The 23,773-nt window shown below is 38.8% G+C and overlaps 1 protein-coding gene across 11 annotated transcripts in view; it reads left to right on the top strand.

Annotated features, from left to right (window-relative positions):
* st3gal3b (ST3 beta-galactoside alpha-2,3-sialyltransferase 3b) overlaps positions 1 to 23,773 on the top strand; it is an 86,887-nt gene that overhangs the window by 25,847 nt on the left and 37,267 nt on the right. For 9 of the 11 annotated variants that reach the window (XM_072669254.1, XM_072669253.1, XM_072669263.1 and 6 more), the window contains 4 exons: positions 1,259 to 1,301; positions 6,678 to 6,716; positions 6,993 to 7,085; positions 19,145 to 19,239. In XM_072669254.1, coding sequence (XP_072525355.1) covers positions 1,259 to 1,301; positions 6,678 to 6,716; positions 6,993 to 7,085; positions 19,145 to 19,239 — 270 coding nt within the window. The remainder of the gene's footprint in view (positions 1 to 1,258; positions 1,302 to 6,677; positions 6,717 to 6,992; positions 7,086 to 19,144; positions 19,240 to 23,773) is intronic. The other 2 variants (XM_072669256.1, XM_072669258.1) reach the window with 1 other exon arrangement.

A 23,773-nucleotide genomic window follows, 5' to 3' on the forward strand; every position in this document is an offset into this window, starting at 1 on the left:
TTTAGATTGTATCAGAATCTCAGGATGAACGGACCAATAGAAACGCTCCAAAACGACCTGGATTCAAATAGTTTTGATTTTGGCAGCTATCAAAAGCTCCTCCTGTAAATCTGCTGTTTTGGAGGTTTGGTGATGTAGGGTGCGTCTGCTTTCTGAATAATGAACAGCTAGTTAAACTGGCCAGAATTTAAAAACGCAGAGAATAAAACACATGAATTTCAGCGCAAATTTCTCTCTCAGCTCTCTTCTGTTATTTAAGTAAAAATAGCACATTTAAATCTGAGGTATTATTTATTATATGTAGTGTATAAAGTTTTTAAGCTTATTTTATATTTGCAAGTACTTATAATTAACTAATTTTACACCATTATCATATTACATTAAGTATACTAATTTTATATACACTTTCTGTTAGAAAAAAAGTATTTGTTGTATCTGTTTATATACATTTATTTAAAATATTATTTTCTTTTTATAAATGTATATAAACAGATACAACAAATACTTTTTTCTAACAGAAAATATATATAAAATTACCATATTAGACTATATATTTTCTATATTTACTATTATTACTATATACTATATTATTTTTATATTAATTTATTAGTTTAATTAATTAACTAAATTAAGTTTTACTGAAGCTTGTTCCCTTCGTAGTCTTTGTTGTTCGTCCAATTTGAAAGAAAATCACCTGTTTGCTCTAAATCCGAAGTGTAATGCTACCAGTTTTATCTGTACCGCTTTCAGAGGATCACAGTCAGACAGTCTGAGTCCTGTGGTATATCAGGTGATGTCAGTGTTGGTACTGGTTGATTCAGGTGATCTGGGTCATTACTTTGGTTTGATTCCTCAGTTAACCTCATTTCTATTACTTTCCCCTTTTCCCCCCTTTCTAAACATCCAGCTTCACAAGCATCTATGGTCTGAATTTGCCCCATCGCTGAACAGCTGCTCTTCAGAGCTACTTTTCTTCTTCAGTTTGAATGTTTGGGAATGTTTTGGCCGTCCTGATCTAACACTGCTTGCTCACCTGCAAAAACTCTCTAACTTCCACTTCCCATCCAAACCTGCCGGCTTATGGCTGTATTCCGGCACCGCTGACAGTGTTCAGCAGTGTCCATTTATTTATTTATTTATTTATTTTTTTGCTTCGGTCCAGTATGAATGATGACATGGAAACTGGGGGCCAGGGCTTTCCTCCATGTCCTCATTCAGTGTGAATAAAATCTCATTTATTTCTCCACTCTCTCCACAGTGTTTGATCAGCAGGGGTTCTTGGTGAATCTGGATGGAAAGCTGTAAGTTCCTTTATTTGCTTACTAACCCACTATAGTCAAACTCTGCTAACAGGTTCAACACTAGGGCCAAACTTTAATATAAGTGATGCAAAATCATATTTCTGCTGAAATCAAGCCTATTAAAAGAGCTGATCCTACTTTTGTTGGAGTAACTGTAAACTCTACTGTCCAGAGAAGAAGGATTTCTACTAGATTTTGGAGGAGGAACATTGCTGTGAGGATTTGATTGAGCATTAGTGAGGTCAGGATATTGGATGATGATCACTACCCCACCTCATCATCCTCAACTCATCCTAAAAGTACTGGATGGAGCTCCACCACCACCACCATCATTCCAGAGAACACAGTTCTTCTTCCACTGCTCCACAGCTCCTCAATGCTGCTGGGGGGCTTTATACATACCCCTCCTCTAGCCCACGCCTGGCATTAGGCAGCAGCATGGTGCCAATAGGGTCATATTAACTGTCCATTCTAGTAATGTCCATTAGAGTCCTATTCTATTGGCTATACTTCTTCTCTACAGGGTCTGGACAAGCTGTGTGTGTCTCTGAGTCTGTCTCAGCCATGGGTGCAGCTTAACCTAGCTGAATGCATTCATTAGAAGAGGTGTCCACAAACATTTGCACGTTTGGTGTATGTGGAGTTTAGAGAGACGGGAGCGCACAGCATTAGTCAGTCACAGTTTTGATCGGGTTACTGAGTTGGAAATTCACTTCCGATTGCGAAGATGTGTCAGAAGGTTTGAAACAAGGCAGTTTTTCAACATCTGTCCCAAATATAAGGCCGGTGTTTATTGGTCCAGTTCACTGAATCATCTGAAACGGGCGTTTTTTTAGACCACACTCAGTACGGACGTAAAATCCCTCAAATTGGCCTGAAGTTAGCCGGAATCACACCATGCCTGATGAAAAGTAATGGTGTGTTTGAAATGTCCGAAATTTTCAACGACCGAGACGTCCGGCCCCGCTTGATGATACCAATGCGTCTGTGAGCAATTTGTGAAAATGCCCCAGTGTGAGGTGTTAAGGTGTTAAATATTAGGAGACTGTGTGTGGTAGGTGTGTGTTTACACTCAATCTTTGAACTGCCAGAGCTCTCAGACACACGCCTCACGCTGCTCTCCCAGAGTTCCTTATCGCAGAAGACCCGTCCGTCCACACTGCACACTTGTACAATAAGCAAAGCCTCGGACAGGTTTAGATTTCGCTCGGCAGCGCGAGTGCGACTGTCCGCGAGGCGTGCTTTATCACTCCCCTGGCCTCGGACCCCGTCCACCCTCGCGTTTAAAGACTCGAACCTGTCAGCGAAGGAAAATACAACACTGTCCTGTAGGCCACGGCACTTCATCACAGCGAAGGCTTGGTCTAAATAAGCGCGTCGCTGCGGTTTCTGCAGTTTCAGTGCTGAAAAGGCACAGAAGGATTCCTGGAATTCGCAGGTTTCGGTGGATTTTCGTTGTGAAAGAGTGGCAGTGGTGATTGTTAAGCTGTTCATTGAGCAGCACAATCTGAATTGAATACCAACACATCCGGGGCCTGTCATAAGTTTGGGAACATCTAGCTTTTCAGGATGTTTTCAGTAGAAATAATCAAGTTTCCTTCATTAGTTAGTAGGAAATCAATATCACACGTAAATAATAGTGACTAGCATGAGCTTAAAGGAAAGACCACGACTTTTCTGCACTTGTGGTGATGTCTTCAGCCATATTTTTAGGCCTTTAAACCTCCTTTGGCCCAAAACCTGCTCTTTATACCAACCAAGGGTATGAGCTTAGTATATGTGTGGAAGATCAGTGTACCCAGAGCGGTTATGATATATATGATCTATACAGTCATTATGGGAGGAGACAAAACAATGACTGTGTGTGTGTGTGTGTGTGTGTGTATATATATATATATATATATATATATATATATATATATATATATATATGATCTATACAATAATTAGCTGAACTACTGACTGTATATATGATATATGATCTATACAATAATTAGGGGAAGAACTGAACCACTGACTGTATATATGATATTATAGGATCTATACAATCATTAGCGGAGGAGCTGAACCAATGACTGTATATATGATATATGATCTATACAATAATTAGGGGAGGAGCTGAACTACTGACTGTATATATGATGTATACAGTATTTGGGGGAGGAGCTAAACCAATTACTGTATATATGATGTGATCTATACAATAATTATGAGCTGAACCACTGACTGTATATATGATATATGATCTATACAGTCATTGGGGGAGGAGCTGAACTACTGACTGTATATAAATAAATATGGAAGGAGCTGAACTACTGACTGTATATATGATCTATACAGTCATTGGGGAGGAGCTGAACTACTGACTGTATATATGAAATATGATCTATACAGTCATTGGGGGAGGAGCTGAACTACTGACTGTATATAAATAAATATGGAAGGAGCTGAACTACTGACTGTATATATGATATATGATCTACACAGTCATTGGGGGAGGAGCTGAACTACTGACCGTATATATGAAATATGATCTATACAATAATTAGGGGAAGAGCTGAACTACTGACTGTATATATGATCTATACAATTATTAAGGGAGGAGCTGAACTACCGACTGTGTATATTATATATGATCTATACAGTCATTTTGGGGAGGAGCTGAACTACTTACCGTATATATATTATATATGATCGATACAATAATTAGGGTAGGAGCTGAACTACTGACTGTATATATGATATTATATGATCTATAAATTAATTGGGGGTAACATGAACCCACTGCTGCAGCACTGCGGTATGTATATATATATATATATAAAAGCTCAAATTCCTGCACACTCAGTTTTTCCCAAGGTGGTCCAGCTAGTGCGTGTCCATCCTCGCCCACTTCCATCTCATTGCTTCTGACCACCACACACACACTAACACACGCATGCTTACGCCCCCGTTCAGACACTCATCCACTGCTCCGCCTCAGTGCCTGCCAGCCTGTCTCCCTCCAGCCTGTTTATTTGAACTGGTCTGGATGTGTATTACATGTTATTAATGAGGCAGTGTAGTGTTGGTGGGTAGAGGAATTCGGCTCCCTCTGCTTTAGTTGGCCTCGGCTACTCATCTACAGTTCACCAGCCTGCAGGGGAACTCAGAGCCGAGGTGTAAAAAGACAAACTTTAGCGTACTTACAGAAGTACTGTTCCTCTACACCTGAGTCATTCTTCAGGGACTTGGGATGATGGAATCAGTTATGATCAACTGTAATAACATTTAATAAGAAATATATACAGAGAGTTTAGAGCCTTTAACCCCATCACTCCAACCCCCGTCTCTACTACTGTTAGAGTTCTACTGTAGAAGCTCCAGATCTCATCAGAACAGATCAGAACATAAATCCAGTAAAAAGGAGAAACAAGAGCTTCTCATTCTGAAGAAAGAAAGTAGTGAGATCTTGTCGGTGAGCTAGTCTGAAGAACAGAGCTCGGTTCCTCCAGGGTTCTCCTGGACGCCCCCCAGTCCAGCCAGCACAGCGTGGAGGATGTGCTCAACTCCATCAGTAGCAGCAGCAGCAGCAGCAGCTCACCTGATTTACCATCATTAAGCCCTGATTTACCACCAAACCAGGTGTTGATCTGAGGAGAACTCTAAATAACACTAGACTCCATGAGGAGAACTTTGGAGATGTTCTAAAGATGAACACAGTGATGGAGAACCTCCACCACTTTCTGTAGGAGTGTTATTATTAGTGTTTATTCTAATGTCAGTGATGTACTGAGCAGATAAGAAGCTTCACACACTAATTTACACAGGGGACAAAAACTTTTGCACAAAAAAAAAAAAAAAAAAAAAAAAAAAAATATATATATATATATATATATTATACATACACACACACACATATATTTTCATTGGGCTGTGTGAATACCATGCTCCAGAATGAATCGACCTGCATTAATAATTTGTGACCTTTTTGAACAAAATAATGTTTCTTGGATGTAATTAAATACCATAATTAATCAGATTGGTCAGTGATGTTGGTCAAAAACACTGTAATTGGCCCATGTGCCCAAATAAGGAGCTTTTTGTTCTAGTTTTTACAGGGGGCTAAAACTTTTCCACTGAAATATTTATGTTTATATATTTTAAACAGTTGATAATTGGACCAAATTGACCAAATCAAATCATGGAAATCTGAAATGTTCTGCAAAGAAATATCAAAACCAATCAGAACAGTGTGTGAGGTCTGAGATTTACGACCCCGGGGGCCGACTTCACAAAAGCCTTTCCTGAAAATGAGGCGCTTAAGATTACGAATATTAAATTAAAGGGATGTTCTTAGAAACAGTTCTCAAAATATTCTTAGAAATTTTGACACGTTGAATTTCATTTATTTCTGTTATTTACATTATTTTCATTATTTGTGTTTTACAGGTTAGTCTGTTCTTCACACCCAACATTAGAACTAACGTAAAAAAAAAGTTTAGATTAGAAGTGGTGGAAAATCTTCAGTGGTCTAATTGAAAAACATTTATACTGCTAATTAAAATATCCCAACACGACTAATGAACACGTGCTTTCTCCACATTCAACACAAAATACCACTTTAATGGCGTCTGCAGTCTCAGAATTATTCACCCCCTTCATGACAGGCGTCCTCATTGCTCCAGAACATTGCTCCAGCGTTCCTGAGAAGCCTCAGCACATTCCTCATGGGCAGCGTCCTAAAATTTCTGGGTTTGCTGCTGCTGCAACAGCCTTCTTCACATCCCACCAAAGACTTTCTCTGGGTCATGCGACTTGAGTCAGGAAATCCTAGGAGAACACCATGCCTTCTCTAAAGAGGAAGCTGAAGCTTGGGCGTCATTGGACCTTCCAACAGGACAATGACCCTAACATACCTCACAGAGTCTGCGAGGCTCGGTTTCAGAAGGAGTCCTGGAAGATTCTGGAGTGGTCGTCACAGTCGTCACAGGCGTCAGACTTTGACGCCCTCGAACCCTTGAATCTTTGGTGGGATGTGAAGAAGGCGGCTCCTGCAGCAAATCCAGGAATATCAGTGAGCTGGAGGACACTGCCCATAAGGAATGGGCTGAGGTTCCTCAGGAACGCTGCTGCCAGAAGCTGGAGTCTGGCTGTGCATCACGGTTGCAGCAGGTAAGAACAGCAGGAGGTTCTGTACTCAGGACTGAAGACGTGCTGGGATATTTAAATTGGTCCGGTTTGATTGGTTCATGGCTAATAAACCTGCTTTGTCATCTCTTCAAGTCTGCACTGTCCACACTTATCAGAGTAGAATCAGAGCTTTCTGTGAGTTTCCTCTATCTATTAATATCCACACAATCCACGAGGCTTCATGTATTGCTTCATTTATTGCAGGATGAACACACAAGCTCAATCAGAGCCCAGTTTGGATCGGTAAGCTCTTATTATTGTCTTTTTGTTTTCAGTCAGAGAAACTTGAGAAGTTGAGAAGAAAAGCAGATTTTAAAGAATTTCTGTTTTGTTTTTTGTTTTTGTTTTAAAAAAAAAAAAAAAAAAGACACTTTTGTGAATCCGGCCCCTGGTGTGCAAGATCCTTCTAATGGATCAGTGATGTTATGAGTCTCACAGTAAACTGAATACTGGCTTGTTTCTTTGTGCACTTCCACAGTAAGCCACTTCAGCAGTAACTGTCCCGTCTTGTGTTGACAGGCCGCTAAACTTGGTGTACAAGTATGAAAACCTCACCACTACAACCTGCAAGCCCGGCTACGCCGCCGCCAAGATGACCGCTATCTATCCAAAGTGAGTAGCAGGTTTTTTTTATGGGATAGGAGTGTAGGAGATGTGCACAGAGGTAATCTAAGGTCAAATAATAAACATTTTGTTGATGTTCTAAGTGTAAATATGTAAACCAAACCTTTACAGGAAACCAATGTAAACATGAATTACGAAATAATAGAAACAGGCATGATGTCTAAAATGTGCAGAAAATGTTTAACAGATTGGAAAATAAATTACAATTAAAAATATATTAGTGAAAATAAATTTTTATAATAAAATAGACAATACATTTTAGACACATTGTTATAAAATCTGTTTATATATTTACTGAATATAACAATTTCTTATAAAAATGTTCTGAATTTAGCAGGAAAAGAAAATATATACATGCCGTCACATTTGCACCCCCACATTTATTATCCCCTCCCCATGTGTGGCGCCCTGATTTCTTACTATTGCAATATCAGCCTTTGTAATATTAATATTAAGTCTATGATATATGAATATGGGGTTCTGAGCGATCACCTATCGGTCTATAAAGATTGTTTTAGAAGAAGTAAAGCATTTTTATGATTCAATTAAAATCATATTTTTTCTGCACATTTAAGACACATTGCTATAAAATCTTATATTTATATATTTACTGAATATTGAACTGAGCAATTTCTTATTAAAAAAATCTAAATTTAACAGGAAAAGATAATATTAAGTCTACAGTATATGAAAGGGGCTCTGAGCGATCATCAATCTATATTAGATGTTTCGGAAGAAGTCAAGCATTTTTGTGATTCAATTAAATGATAAATAAATTATAAATATGTGTTATATATATTCTATATTGTATAAATGTGTACATTAGATGGCTACAGATGACCTCATCATATTGGTAGCAGCAGATATTTGCTTCAAACCAGTGATGGTCATGGGCCAGATGTTTAGATTAGGCTGATCTGAGAAGCTGATATGTGTTGATGAATTTGTTGAACTCCAGACGAGCAGAGTGTTTAGGTGATGCTGGATTACGGCACTAATATATCTGGATATGTTTATTTTACTGCAGTGTTTTATTTCTCTGGATGCTGATCCAGGTGGATTACGTCCCATGTATCACCATCTTCAGATATGTACATTAGAAATAGCAGATATTGCTCTCAGCAAGGGCTGGGCGATATGGTAAAAATACTGTATCATGATATTTAAAGACGTTTTTAGCGATACACGATATTTATCACGATACATTGTATTTGTAATCACAGACTAAACACATCAGTAGCTGCAGATTCTTATAAGATACTATTCAGATCCTCTCCTGTACTGAATACAGTGATTTCTACACAACATCTGCTGCTCTGCATCTAATGAACCCTTCAGTCTAATTACACTGTTAGTAATGAAACCTGCAGCTGATCAGTGTTTATTAACACTAACAGTCTCCTCCATATGCTTAGGAAAGATTATCGTATATCACAATTTGATGAAATATCGTCATATTGCCCAGCTCTACTCTCTACCCAGTTGTTTTGGCCCGAATAATGCAAACCAGTCTAGACCCAAGTCACACGTCCACATGTGTAACACAGCCCATATATAATGTATTGCACCCATATCAGAGTTGCAGAATGTACCCGTGTGTGTGTGTTTATGCAGTGTGGTATCTTGTCTTTATTGTGTAGCTGTAGTTTGACCCATTCTTGAGGTCAAATATGTACACATGCACCTGTCTGGCGTCTGCAAGTGTGAAACTATGAATGAATAAATTAGGGAAAAAAAAAAAAAAAAAAAAAAAAAAATATATATATATATATATATATATATATATATATATATATGTGTATATATATATGTATATATATATATATATATATATATATATATATATATATAGTTTTACATTTCACCACTGGGGTGCAGTCTTCTTGTGTCGGATTCTGATGTGATGTGTGTGTTTGGAAACAGCAGCATGGCATCTGCTGAGCCACACCAACAAGCCTGGTTATGTTTGTTTTTTTTTTTTTTTAATTCTTTTAAAATCAAGGAATTTGGTTTCTGGGTCAGTATGAGTGTGATATGAAAAATGCCACAATGTTGCTGCAGAAACAAGAGACTTAAATATAATCATGTTATATAATATAATAAAAAATGTATTTAAAAATATATAAAAAATATATATATAATCAAAGTTCTTCGTAATTAAATTATTAATCTGTTTCCAAAATGTGCTGAAGTGTAAATAAGTGAATAACTGAAATATGACATTTTTCTGCACATTTTGGCACATTTTTATAAAATACATTAATTTATTTACTGAATTTAATAGCTTGAAAAAATAATGTAATAGATCAGTGTGTCAAATCCTTTGTAAATGTCAGATGAATTATTTTTATTTCTTTTCAGAATGATAAATTCAGTAAAAATTAAAAGTATTACAACTGACAACTCACAACATTCGAACTGAAATGCTGATAAATCTTGTAAGTTGCGGTTATCTCCAAATGTCACCTTCTTAACTTTCAATGGAGGTCAATTTAAAGTCATGTTGGAGCGTTTTTATTGGTCCGTTCATCATGAAATTCTGATACAGTGTAAAGATCAACTGCCAGATTCACATTATGTCAAAATGTGAGGACGGTAAAAATGGAGATACAGGGTTAAAGCGTGACCACTATGAATATTTATATAGATAAATGTTTTGGATCATTTCTCTTTGCTGAGTTTGACCTGTTAGAAGTTTGGTTCTGACAGCAGGGGTCCAGAGTAGACCATCTTAGAGAAAATAGAGGTAGAGAAAATCTCTAGCTGAGCCACTTTTAAAAATATCGCTGAAAATTTTACATTTTTAAAAAGTCTTTAAAATTTGTAATCTTTAATCTTTAAATCAAAAATCTTTTGAGAATCTAACATTATCATTTTGGTTAATTTAGTAAAAATAAATGTTCCTTTAAGTTGAAGAATAATTTTGCATTTTTAATGGATTTTATGTTATTTTAACATAATCTGGAAATATATTAGTAAATATAAAAAATAACATTAAATAAAATATAACATAGAAACTATAATATAATACCTTGCTTATCAGAAATGTTTCAGAATAACTTGGAATAAAAACAAATAAATAAGTAAATAAATAAAATGTTTTTTTTTTAATTGGGTGAAAACAATTCTATATATATTATAATGAATATAAAATTAGATTACATTTAATTTATTGCATTTTTATTTTAGCTGATTATAACTGCAATTAATTGTGATAAATCACAATTACAGATTTTCTGCACCTAAGCATGATAAAAAAAATGAGTTTGAGCCCAACACTGTTGAGTGTTCAGAGGTTCTTCAACCTCTAACCTGTTCATAGGCGTGACCACTATGAATATTAATACACATAAATGTTTTGCATCATCTCTCTTCACTGAGTTTGATCTATTAGAGGTGTGGTTCTGGGAGCAGGGGTCCAGAGTTTCTGCAGTTCAGCTCCTCTTTAGAGTCCAGCTCCGGCTGGACTTTAGAACTTCCTCCAGTTCTGGCTTCTCCTCGCTGTGCTGTGTGGTTTCCACCATTCCTGAGACACTATCTCACTGCTCAGCCACGAAGCCCCCGAGGCTAATCTCTTAATATCCCTGACCGAACAGAAGGCTAAACCCTCTGATCTCCCAAATCCGAGTTAATGTGTGACCCGCAGCGGCAAACACCCATTTCCTCTGGCTCTACTCGGGCCATAATACGTCTGTTGTTGGCTTCGGTGGAAGTGGCCGACGGCCCTGCCTCGGAGTCACACGGTGAAACCACCCGTCAAACGGCCACTGTAGAGATGGAATGACTCAAGTTCTTCCCCTCAGTCAGATCCTCCGAACACCCGATGACCCGTGATGATGTCACTCTGCGTGCGCCCATCCCCGATTGTTCCCCGTCTTTAGATTGACCCTCCAGGGGCAAAACAGCCATTGTTAATGTAAAGCCTTTTTTCTGTTACAGCCAAAGGGTCAGCAAGTGATCGCTTGAATCATTATTCTCTCGCCGCCGCCGGATTGTTTAGAAATAACGTCTTCACCAATCATGGAGAATTTGGGACTCGGTGAAAGATCTTGGCGGTTAGACACAGTGGCAGAGAATGCGGCGCAATTGTGATTATTATTATTTATTTTTTTCTCAGATGAACCATTTATACCACAAACCATATGGAACAGAGAGCGGCGCAAATCATTCCTTCAGAGTTCCTCTTGCCTTCTTCTAGTGGATGTATCTTCATCTTTTTGGAGTCTAAAAGTCTTTATGTGGAATTTTACTGTTAAATACTGTTTAAATATTTACCATATTTAAAAACATCTCTGAAGAAGGTCTAAAGTAGAGAAAGAAATATCACTGAAAATTCTTAATTTTCTATTTCCTTAAATCTTTTAATCTAAATCATTTTAATGTTTAATTTTTAATTAATCCAGTTAATTATTTTTATTTTATTTTAAATAATATTTTTGACTCTTGTTGAAGTTAACTCATTTAATCATGATGTATAAATATTTATATTAAATATTAATAATATATATGTAATCTAATACATATATATTACATGTATATGTTGAATAATTATTTTTATTTTTAATTGAATAATTATATATAAAATGTCTATATTAAATAAGTATGTATATTTAATCTAAAAGGTATTTCATAAAGTATAATGTATACAATTATACTTTATATAACATTATACCTCAATTATATATAATTAAGTTATAATTAACATAATTATACTTACAGTGTACCTCAAAATGTAATGATAAATGGACCAAGAGAAATGCTCCAAAATTACATTAAATAAAATCCTCATTTGAAATGTATTAAAAGTTGTGTTTTTTGAAACTGGATGAAAAAAAGCTCTAATGTATAAACAAAATTGAATATATTTAATTTGTTTACATTCTGTTGTAATTATAGTCCAATTAAATATGATAAGTCACATTGATATAATGTTTGTGCTCTTAAACATGATTTAAATAATTATAATAAGAGTTGAGCTGTAAACTGAAGTAAAAATAAACAAAGTAAATGAATGTAAAAGTGCTGGGAGGGACGGGATTTCTGAGTGATGTGTAGAACAGAGCACTGATTAGCGGTTCAGACGGTTTAACTGTTCCTCCAATTAACAACACGCGTTAACAATGCTTCCAATGTGTGTGTAATTAACACAGTGTGTGTGTAATTAATACAGTGTGTGTGTAATTAATACAGTGTGTGTGTAATTAACACAGTGTATGTGTGTGTGTGTAATTAATACAGTGTGTGTGTAATTAACACAGTGTATGTGTGTGTGTGTGTAATTAATACAGTGTGTGTGTGTGTGTGTGTAATTAACACATGTGGCAGATCAAGGTTCTCAGAAACTGTTTACTTTTGGGGGGTCGCGAACCCAACTGTCATTACCAGCTGAAACATTAGAGCCTCCATTACATTTCAACATCGCTCATAATAAAGCTCCAAATACTTATAATTACATTCAGTAATTAAATTACTACTGCTGCTACTTCTGGTGTTAATACTATCACTACTGCTACTACTACTGCAATAACTACTACTACTACTACTGCTACTACTATAACCACTACTACTGCTACTACTGCTACTACTACTACTACTGCTATTGCTACTACTACTACTACTGCTACTACTATAACCACTACTACTGCTACTACTGCTACTACCACTACTGCCACTACTGCTACTACTACTACCACTACTACTGCTACTACTACTGCTACTACTACTACTACTATTGCTACTACTACTACTATAACCACTACTACTACAGCTACTACTACTACTACTGCTACTACTACTACTATAACCACTACTGCTGCTACTACTACTGCTACTACTACTACTACTGCTACTACTACTACCACTACACTACTACTACTACTGCTGCTACTACTACTATAACCACTACTACTGCCACTACTACTACTACTATTGCTACTACTACTACTATAACCACTACTGCTGCTACTACTACTGCTACTACTACTACTACTGCTACTACTACTACCACTGTTACTACTACTACTACTATTGCTACTACTACTACTATAACCACTACTACTGCTGCTACTACTACTACTACTATAACCACTACTGCTGCTACTACTACTACTACTATTGCTACTACTACTACTACTACTATAACTACTGCTACTACTACTACCACTGTTACTACTACTACTACCACTGTTACTACTACTACTACTATTACTACTATTACTGCTGCTACTACTACCTGTACTACTACTGCTGCTACTACTGTACCACTACACTACTGCTACTGCTACATTATTCTCGATGTTCTACAACCATTCACAGTTATTTTAGAACCATCTGCTTGATTTATAAACAGTTTGGTTTTCTGTTGCGCAAAACCTTGATTCCAAACTTTTGAACGCTGTGTTTTTAATGAAGGATCTGGCTCGCCGTCTGGTCGAATCACTTCCCTTGTGTAACTTGGCTTAAACCCTTCTGTTTTGATAAGGATAAAACTCGACCTGCTACTTGTTTAAGTAACATTAGTGCACGCAGCTCGTTAGCCCTCAAGGCTAAACCTTATTCGTCCCAAAAGGATTCCGCTTCTCCGCGTCCTTTTTTTTTTCATGGATAACTAGGCCAAAAAGCGTCGGCAGCGAAGCGGGCTCAGCTCAGCCTTAGCTAAGTCCTTGGCCTACCCCTGGAATCCAATTTATTTTCAACACCTCCCCTTCTCTCCTTCCCCAAACTGTTTGTATTGGAGTCCTAAATCAAATGTCTCGGGTGAACTCGAGTGGGCGGTTATGAAAATACAGCCCCCAGTGAGAGATAGCCGTGAGGAAATGAGCACAATGTGCGCAGGCCTCCTGTTCGGGACCCCTTTTGACAAGCAGACCCCTGTCTGTCTGAGGGCCCAGAGCTTTTGGACCCAGTTATTTATAACGTGGGCTCGCCTGAGCCCCAAAAGCCACATGCTAATTAATCACAGTTTGTTTTGGCAAGGTCTCGTCGCGTCTGTTTTCGTCAGGTGATACGAGGAGAGCGCCCGACGTGACCGCGCTTTCCTTTCTTCCTCCACACCGCTGGACGTTTTCTGGCCCTTGAGCAATTAGTATGTGAAACAGACACACTTTTATCTGCTTCCAGTAGACACTTGCCAATAGTTGTGCCATTTATCTCCCTGCATCATTTCCGGTCATTACACTCTGACATTTTCTCTTATTGATTCTTCCTCCCCCGCATTTCTCTACATCTCAAGAAACATATACACACACACACACACTCTCTGAAGAGCTGTGAGAATAGTGGGCTGAGGCTGTGATGGATTTGAAACTAGGCTAAAGTGTAAAAGCTCTTGTTAGAGGCGTTCCACATCCAGGACAAGCTCCTGCCTCATAGAGTTTAGCACTGAGATTTTCTTTGAATTCTGCAAGAGTTCTGCTCTTGGTTTGCTGATGTCATCAGGAACTCTGGAACTCACAGTCCTCTGAGAACGGTGGAACCCTAAACTGCTCTGTCGCTTAGAGAACCTTTCCGAAATATTTTCTCGAAAAGCTGGTTGTAATTTATTGTGACAGTCGCTCACCAAGCAGCTCGTTAAGAAGGCCTGGACATCTGCTCATTCACGCAATTAGCAGATTAGCCAATCATGTAGCAGGGGTACAGTGTAGTCCAGCAGCTTCAGGTAATGTTAAGAATGTTAAGATCGACCACCAGCTTGGAAAACCAGTATAATCTCAGTGATTTCGAGCATGACATGATTGCACTGGTTTTAGCATTTAGCTACATCTGCTGATCTGCTGGGAGTTGCTCGGAATGGTGGAATATAGAAAACAGCAACTTCTTATAAATAACAGAGGTCAGAAGGTCAACAGAGAATGGCTGGTCAGACCGGAAAGGCTACAGTAGCTCAGAAAAGCTTCTCAGAATGAACACCAGCACCTCCAACCTTGAGGAGGATGAGCTACAACAGCAGGAGACCACCTCAGGTTCTACTACTTTCAGCCAAGACCAGAAAGCTGAGGCTGCAGTGGCTCAGCACAGGCTCACCAACACTGGACAGCTGAGGACATGTGGAGAACCGTAGCCTGGTCTGATGAATCTGGATGCCTGCTGAGGAACCTTACTACAGACAGTCGAACCAGAATTTGGTACAAATGGCATTAGTCTATGGACCTAACCTGCCTTGTGTGGACAGCCCAGGCTGGTGGAGGTGGTGGTCAGATGATAATCATGTGGGGACACTTTGGGCTGTTGGGCTGTTGATACCAGTGAAAGTGAATCATGGCTTGAAGGCCACGGACTGTTTGAGTATCGTTGCTGACCATGTGCATCCCTTCATGTACCTTCAACCTTCTACTGTTTTCTTCTAACGGCTACTTCCAGCATGATGATGCTCTTAAGCTGGTTTCAGTAACATGACCGTGAGTTCAGAGTTCTTCAGCGACGTCCCCAGTCAGAACAGGACGTCTGCAGCAGGATCTGCAGGAATCGCTTGATCCAAAATCTGTGAATTGAGGCTGTTATGGAGGCAAAAGGAGGCCCAACCCAGTGTTGGTAGTGTAGTATCCCCAGTAAAGTACCCCTCCAAACATGAGAAATACCTCCATATGCTCTTATCTCTGTTATGGAACATGTCTGATTGCGTCTGTGGAGGAGAGGAGAGTGGTTGTTTACAATAGAATCCGGCTCCATTGTGCAGCTAATGAATGAATGATCGGCTTTGGCATCACCTTGAGTGAGTGTTTATAAAATGCTGGGTTTTATATGAGCTGGAAGCCTCTGTGTTCTTCACTCTTGCACCATTCATGCTGCAGAAACGGCCTAAGGGGGTGGTAGTGGTGGGGTTGGGGGGCGTCCTCCCGAGACAGTAGAGTCATAAAACATCCATTGTATGGCCACACATAGAGGCTGCATGTACAGCAACTCATGGTCTGTGGATTTGGGAAGCCCCTCTATATCCTGCTGGATTATTTGGTTAATGAAAAGGGCTGAAATAGTGACTAAAGTATTGGGACACCTGCTCATTCATTCACTGTTTCTTCTGAAATCAAGGGTATTAAAAAGAGCTGATGCTGCTTTTATTGGAGTAACTGTCTCTACTGTCCAGAGAAGAGGGCTTCCTACTAGATTTTGGAGGAGGAGCATTGCTGTGAGGATTTGATGGCAAATGACGGGATGTTTGATGATCACCACCCCACCTCCATGATACCCAACTCCTCATATCCAAAATCCCAAAAGTGTTGGATGGAGCACCTCTTAGCCCTCTAGCCCATGCCTGGTGTTAGGCGCAGGGTGCCAAAAGTTTTATGTTTATCTGCTCCAGGGAGTCCTAATCTATTGGCAGTACTGCTCTACAGGGATAGTTCTTTGCACAGAATATTTAAAACTTAACTAACACCACCGGTGACCGCCACCGTGTGCTCGGTTTCCCAATTCAGCCACGACGCTTCCGTAAAATTCCCCATTTGTGTTCCTCTCAACGTACTGAAAGGCCCTTTGTAGCGGACTGGGCAGATAAAGGATGACGGACAGGGGACGTGGGTCAGAGGCTCGCGCATCCATCCTGAGCCCGTGCTTCCAGAAGCAGAGCGAGGTGTGTCTGGGAAATGGCCTCTGGCTTGGCTCTGGCCTCGGCTGGATGAGGAGGCGCTGGGGCCGGTGATTGATGCCTGCTGGTTCAACTCTGCTGTCTTAAACTCTGACCACGGGTCACAGCAGAGACGGACCGCAAATGTTAACCTCTCGCAGACAAACGCAACTACAGATTACTCACCAGGCTCCAACCGTCTGGAATACAGAGTGGCTCTGTGACTTTTATCCTTTTATCCTTTTATAAGGGGTTTCTGAGTGCAGGCCTGTAGTGTGTAGTTTACTATATAGTGTACTGTTACTAATAGTAAAGGGCTGTAGTATTTAGCAGTAAGTGTAGGTCTGTCATACATAGCATAGTATATAGTGTAGTAAATAATATGGTGTAATGAGTATAGACCTATAGTATGTAGTATATTGAAATGAGTATTGACTGACTAGCATATTGTGGTGAGCATAGGCCTGTACTATGTACTGTTTTTACGTAAGTACAGGCTTGTAGTATGTAGTATACTCTATAGTAAGTTGTAAGTTTAGTATATATAGTGTAGTATTTAGTGTAGTATATAATATGGTGTGATGAGTACCTTATAGTATATTAACCTATAGTATGTAGTATATGGTATATAGTATATGAGTATATATGTATACTATATAGTATATTGTAATGAGAATATGTGTGTAGTATGTAGTATATTGTAACGAGTATATACGTGTAGTAAACTGTAATGAGTATATACGTGTAGTAAACTGTAATGAGTATATACGTGTAGTATATTGTAATGAGTATGTGTGTAGTATGTAGTATATTGTCATGAGAATATGTGTGTAGTATGTAGTATATTGCAATGAGTATATACGTGTAGTATATTGTAATGAGTATATGTGTGTATTATGTAGTATATTGTAGTATGTGTGTAGTATATTGTAATAAGTATGTGTGTAGTATGTAGTATATTGTAATGAGAATATGTGTGTAGTATGTAGTATATTGTAGTGAGTATGTGTGTAGTATGTAGTATATTGTAATGAGTATATGCGTGTAGTATATTGTAATGAGTATGTGTGTAGTATGTAGTATTTTGTAATGAGTATATGCGTGTAGTATATTGTAATGAGTATGTGTAGTATTTAGTATATGGTAATAAGTATATGTGTAGAGTATGTAGTATTTTGTAATGAGTATATGCGTGTAGTATTTTGTAATGAGTTTATATGTGTACTATCTAGTATATGGTAATGAGTATATGTGTATATTATGTAGTATTTTGAAATAAGTATATGTGTGTACTATCTAGTATATGGTAATGAGTATATGTGTATATTATGTAGTATTTTGAAATAAGTATATGTGTGTACTATCTAGTATATGGTAATGAGTATATGTGTATATTATGTAGTATTTTGAAATAAGTATATGTGTGTACTATCTAGTATATGGTAATGAGTATATGTGTATATTATGTAGTATTTTGAAATAAGTATATGTGTGTAGTATAGTATGTAGTATATAGTAATGTGTATATGCATGTAGTATGTAGTATATAGTAATGTGTATATGCATGTAGTATGTAGTATATAGTAATGAGTTTATGCGTGTAGTATATTGTAATGAGTATATGTCTGTAGTATGTAGTATATTGTAATGAGTATATGTTTGTAGTATGTAGTATATAGTAATGAGTTTATGCGTGTAGTATATTGTAATGAGTATATGTCTGTAGTATGTAGTATATTGTAATGAGTATATGTCTGTAGTATGTAGTATATTGTAATGAGTATATGTTTGTAGTATGTAGTATATTGTAATGAGTTTATGCGTGTAGTATATTGTAATGAGTATATGTCTGTAGTATGTAGTATATTGTAATGAGTATATGTCTGTAGTATGTAGTATATTGTAATGAGTATATGTTTGTAGTATGTAGTATATTGTAATGAGTATATGCGTGTAACATATAATGGTGAGCATAGGCTTGTAGTATGCAGTATACTCTAAAGTATGTTGTAAATAGTAAAAAACTGTAGTATGTACTATATTGCAATGAGTTGTATGTAGTAAATTATATAGTATGTTTTAATGATTATAGGCCTGTAGTATGTAGGATAGTAGAATGAGTGTAGACGTGTAGCATGTTATAGTGAGTGTAGGCCTGTAGTACAGTTTATAAAATGTACAGATTTCTATATATATATATATATATATATATATATATATATATATATAGAGAGAGAGAGAGAGAGAGAGAGAGTATAGGTTTGTAGTAGGCTGTGATGTGGTAAGTCCCAGCAGTATTTTGCTGTGTAACCAAGCTGAGAATAATCATTTTTGTCTCTTTTATTGGCAAAACATTCTTGACAGTATGTAAGTGACCGTGACAGTGCTAGGACCTATGCCGTCATATGTGTGTTTTCCAGTGTTGTGATGTTAGATTGTCTATAATAAAGTCATGTATCTGCTCTTCTTGTTTTTGCTCTTGCAGGTTTGTACAGCCTGCACCAATGTTCCTTGACCGAAACTTTAAGCGATTAGCAAAAGTCACCAACTTCGTACCTCCATTTGGATTCAAGACCCAAGGTAGGGAAATCTTTGAGATATGCAGTATACGTTCTGGACTATCTGTCATTTTTAGCCTTTGCTGTCCCATGATTCAGTGTGATTCAGTGTGCAGACTGGCGGTTGAGTGTGTTTTAGCACAATATGTAAGAAATTAGTAATAACTGCGACACACACTACGTCATATTGCCCTTTTACCCCTGTTCATAACACTAGGTGATTTTACTGTCGGCAGCAGTAACAGCATTTTGTTCATCCTGAATATCCCTTTTTTAAAATCTAGCCCTTTAAGAGCACCATATGTAAGCTTAGTCAACACAAGCGTTCCATCATGAAAGTACTAGAACATTCCTCCTAAAAGAATACCAGCAAAGAATGGCGTCATTGTGCCAGACCTTCTGTATCTAGATCATTTGAAGTAATGGTGCCTTAAATCAATAGGTTCTCAATGTATTCCAGCATGGTAAGCGTGAATGCAGGTTTTATGGTCAGGCACAGCTGCTTGAAATCGTGTGATTAGATCCAACGCATCTGAAAAGACAGCTTAGATTTCAGCATTTTGTCAGATTTTCCGGCTCTCGAAGGCGGCCTGTGCTGAATGTAACCTTTGTGTTCCTCTGAGGGCCGCCGTGTGCGCCCTCACGGAGGCTTTCTAAAGAGACTGTCCCGTGTTTACATTACGCCGGGTTTCTCTTTTCTCCACGGATCGTGGGAGCAGTGTACCTTCCTTTGAGCTTTATTCGCTTGGAGAGGCGATACGTGTGGGTCGTGAAAAGACTCCACAAAGCTTTTGAAATCGGCCGTGCGAGAAATGTAAAAATAGATATTTCATGGCTGCCAATTTTAGTCGGAGGATTCCTTTGGCCACCTAGGATTTCTGCTCCGATTGGGCTTTCCACTTCTTAAAAAAAATCTTCCATATCCTGCATTTTCTTATATTTCTATATTTGCTTCTCACTGTAGCTCACTTCTCTCCATCATCTGAATCTGACAGCTGTCCTTTACACTGTAGCAGAATTTCATGACATTTCAATAGAAATGCCCCAAAATCATTTTTATATACCAGTCAAAAGTTTGGAAAGACCTGGTTGAATGGATGCTGATGGTCAGGTGTTACATTCTTTGGATCCAGATGCTGGGGTGACCATATTGTTGCTTTCAAAAAAAAAGAGGACACTGAGTTGAGGACACAGGGTGTTATCCACCGTAGTTAGGATGTCGTGGCTGAGGAAGGGTTCGAGTTGGCCTAAGTTGTAGGTTGAACTGATTTGGATTTGGATTTGGTCATATTGGCTATTTACCCCATAACACCCCAAGGCTTATCACACACACTAAGGTGTATTAGTCATTAACTACAGAGCTGTTCTCTGGGAAGAGAGGGTTGTAATAACACTTTCGGCCCACCAGCAGGACAGTTAAGGGTTGAGGCTGTTTGTTGGTTTTGATTAATGAGTGTACATTAACATAATACTGTAGCTGCAGGGTTCGAGAGGTATTTCCACACACACTGCCATGGTCCTACAACTTAGACCTACTTGAAATCCATGAAGATGATAATCAGCACACATTTAACCAGACTGGCACTATATAATATATAAAATATATATATATGTATATCTCCGCTGTCCTGTGAAAACCATTCGTTGTCCATTGGTTTCCTCCATCGTTTGAACCCTGTAGCTGCTCTGTACACTGTGTGAGTACTTCTTGATGAATGGACCAATAGAATCTGTCACAGCCGAACACATGAATATCGTTAAAATATTCCGATATATTTACATATTATATAACATGATTTATATATATAAAAAAAGCTTAAGACCACTCTTAGAAGTAGATGATGTGGCAGCAGTGCTGCATGTGAACAGTCTTCTCGTCTCGACTTACAGCACCTAAAGGATCTACTGTAACGTCCTGATGCCACATACTACAGAACATCTTCAGAGGTCTTCTGGAGTCCACGCTGGATCTGTTTATATTAGGCAGGTGGTTATAATGTTTTGGCTCACTGATGTATACGTCGCTGCAAAACTGCACCTTTACAGGAGAAGGAAAAAACCTTCGTAACTTTCAATGGAAGTCAATGTAGAAAGATTTTATTCCAAGTCATTTTGGAGCATTTCTATTGGTCCGTTCATCAGGAAATGTATATATAATGTAAAGAACAACTGCCAGATTCACATTATGGAGAAAAGTGAAAAACAGTAAAAATGAAGATATGAGGTTATATATGTAGGGCTGTAACATCATTAGGTCATTAGGTAATAGGTCAGCCTGTGTCTCGCAGGTGGGCCGAAAGCGTTATTACCAGCCTCACCAGTTAGTACAGAAGTCCCTGTAGTTACTGAGTAATACACCTTAGTGTGCGATAAGCCTTTACGGGGTTAATATCATCACATGCTGTGTCAGAGAGGTCTCTCTCCGTCTGTGGATTTAGGCCTTTAAGTAATGTGACACATTGTGCAACTTTTCAAATGTTTTCAGTGACTCAAGATGAGTCACTTGGAGCAGCCTTGCATGACCTACGGAGCTCTTTTAGCAGTTATTGGATGGGCTTGTTGTGTGTACTATGCGGACACATGCTTTTGATGAGTCACTCTGGAGGCCCTGCCTTTGGTATGCTGTTCAGGCATCGCATCCAGTTCAAGCACTTTGTGGCTGGCTTCCTTTCCGAACAGTAACTACGGCGGAAGCTCTCTCTCCATGTCTTCTGCTTCTCTCACTCGTCTCGTGCTGCTGCTGCTCGGTAAAAAAGTACCGCAGTGGTTAATAGAGATGGAAAAATCGACAGGATTTTCAGCTAAAATCTGCGTTATTGAAGCGTTTCACTGCTAGTTGTGCTGTTTCTACTGTTGCTGTAGTCGTTTCTAGAGGTCACTGACCAGGAAATGCTGTTAAACGACTGCAGCAATCTGCGCAAGCCTAATGGAAGAGTAGCCACTTTTTCCAAAATGGCTAGAAAAAATAAAAAAAATAAATAATAAAAAATATATACATATATATCCCAATTATATAATCAATAAACATCAGCAAAAAATCATTTCATAACATGTGTAACACACTGACACTATCCCAAGTCATGATGCTTCGCCATCAGCAGCCGGAGCCTGGGAGAGCACAGTTGGCCTTGCTCTCTCAGGCCTTGGTTAATGGCCCTCCCATTCTCATGCCAGGTGTCTGTTGGCCGATGAATCAGAGCTGGGGCTCTGGAGCTTTCCTCATGCACTGCCCATAGTTTGAAAAGAGGCGATGGCTTAGAAATGACAAGCAGAACATTAGGTTTATGCAGCAGAAGAACAGACCCTCATATGCAGCGCACACTAGTAAACTAGAGGCAGTGAGCAAACACACACCCAGAGCATGTGTTGGGCAGCCAACTCCAGCACTCGGGGAGCAGAGAGGGTGAAGGGCCTTGCTCCAGGGCCCAACAGTGGCAGCTTGCCGAGCCCGGGTATCGAACCCACAACCCTGTCATCAATAGCCCACAGCTCTAACCACTGAAACCCTGAGTGGTTGCCCCGCTGAGCCCCGCTGCCCCTATTACTATAGCCATCATAATTCATTTGCATTTATGTCATGTGAAGCAATTCTTTACTAAGCGATGTGACTTAAAAAATGATGCTTCTTCATAATAATAAAAGAAAAGAAAAGAGGCGATGGCTGACTTCACCTGTGTCAGAGGAGGCATGTGCTTGTTGTCATCCTCCTAGTGCGGGGAGCATTGATAATGAGTGGCTGGGTTAATTGGCTCATTTATTTAATTTAATTTCAGATTCATTTCAGATGTTATTCAGGTTTACCAGAATTGTCCACCTCGTTTAACAGCAAAATGGCCATCAAGTTAAAGCCCCTCATGGAAGCTCAGTATCTGGACCAGATGTGAGGACCTGCACATTCAATTCTACGCTGGTTTGTTTCCCATAAACCATGAATGGTCAAGAACAGATCAGAAAGATCAGATCATACAGCTTCATGATCATGATAACCTCTGCCCACCCCCCAAAACTGCCCACGTTCGGAAAGTGGGCCCTTTCCACCATCACTCACAGCCTGATTTTCCTTGCCAAAACAGTATATGCTGAAGGTGAGGGGTTGGTTTCTTCAAACCGCTGCAGGAATGCTTGGATGAAGTGTTTATCCCATTATCTGAAAACGATTAGCAGCCATTGCTCTTAGCAGTTTTTAAGGAACCTGCTCCAGAAATGTTCACCTCCTAGCTTTCGGCCGCGCTCCGCCTGCTGTTTATGCTGGCATCGGTGATGCTTGATGGCGACTGTCGGCAGTTCGTCCAAACACTGACCGCTGATGTTCTTCCCTTCAACTCTTTAATCATCACGCTTGTGGTTATGGTTGATTTGCGTACAACAGGAGTTCCAGCACTGGCTGCAGCCCTTATGCTTCATCACTGAAGAACCGCTGAGAACCGGAAGAGGTTCTAAGGGAACTTAAAGCTTTTTTCTTTTTTTTTTAAGTCTTTTTTCTTTTAATAAATTTTGCAGAAAGTTTGAGACATTACAGCTGAAGATGTATCTCGCAGGTCCCACTGCAGTCTTTA

Source organism: Salminus brasiliensis, chromosome 23 (genome assembly GCF_030463535.1).
Source record: "Salminus brasiliensis chromosome 23, fSalBra1.hap2, whole genome shotgun sequence".
Classification (NCBI taxonomy): Eukaryota; Metazoa; Chordata; class Actinopteri; order Characiformes; family Bryconidae; genus Salminus; species Salminus brasiliensis.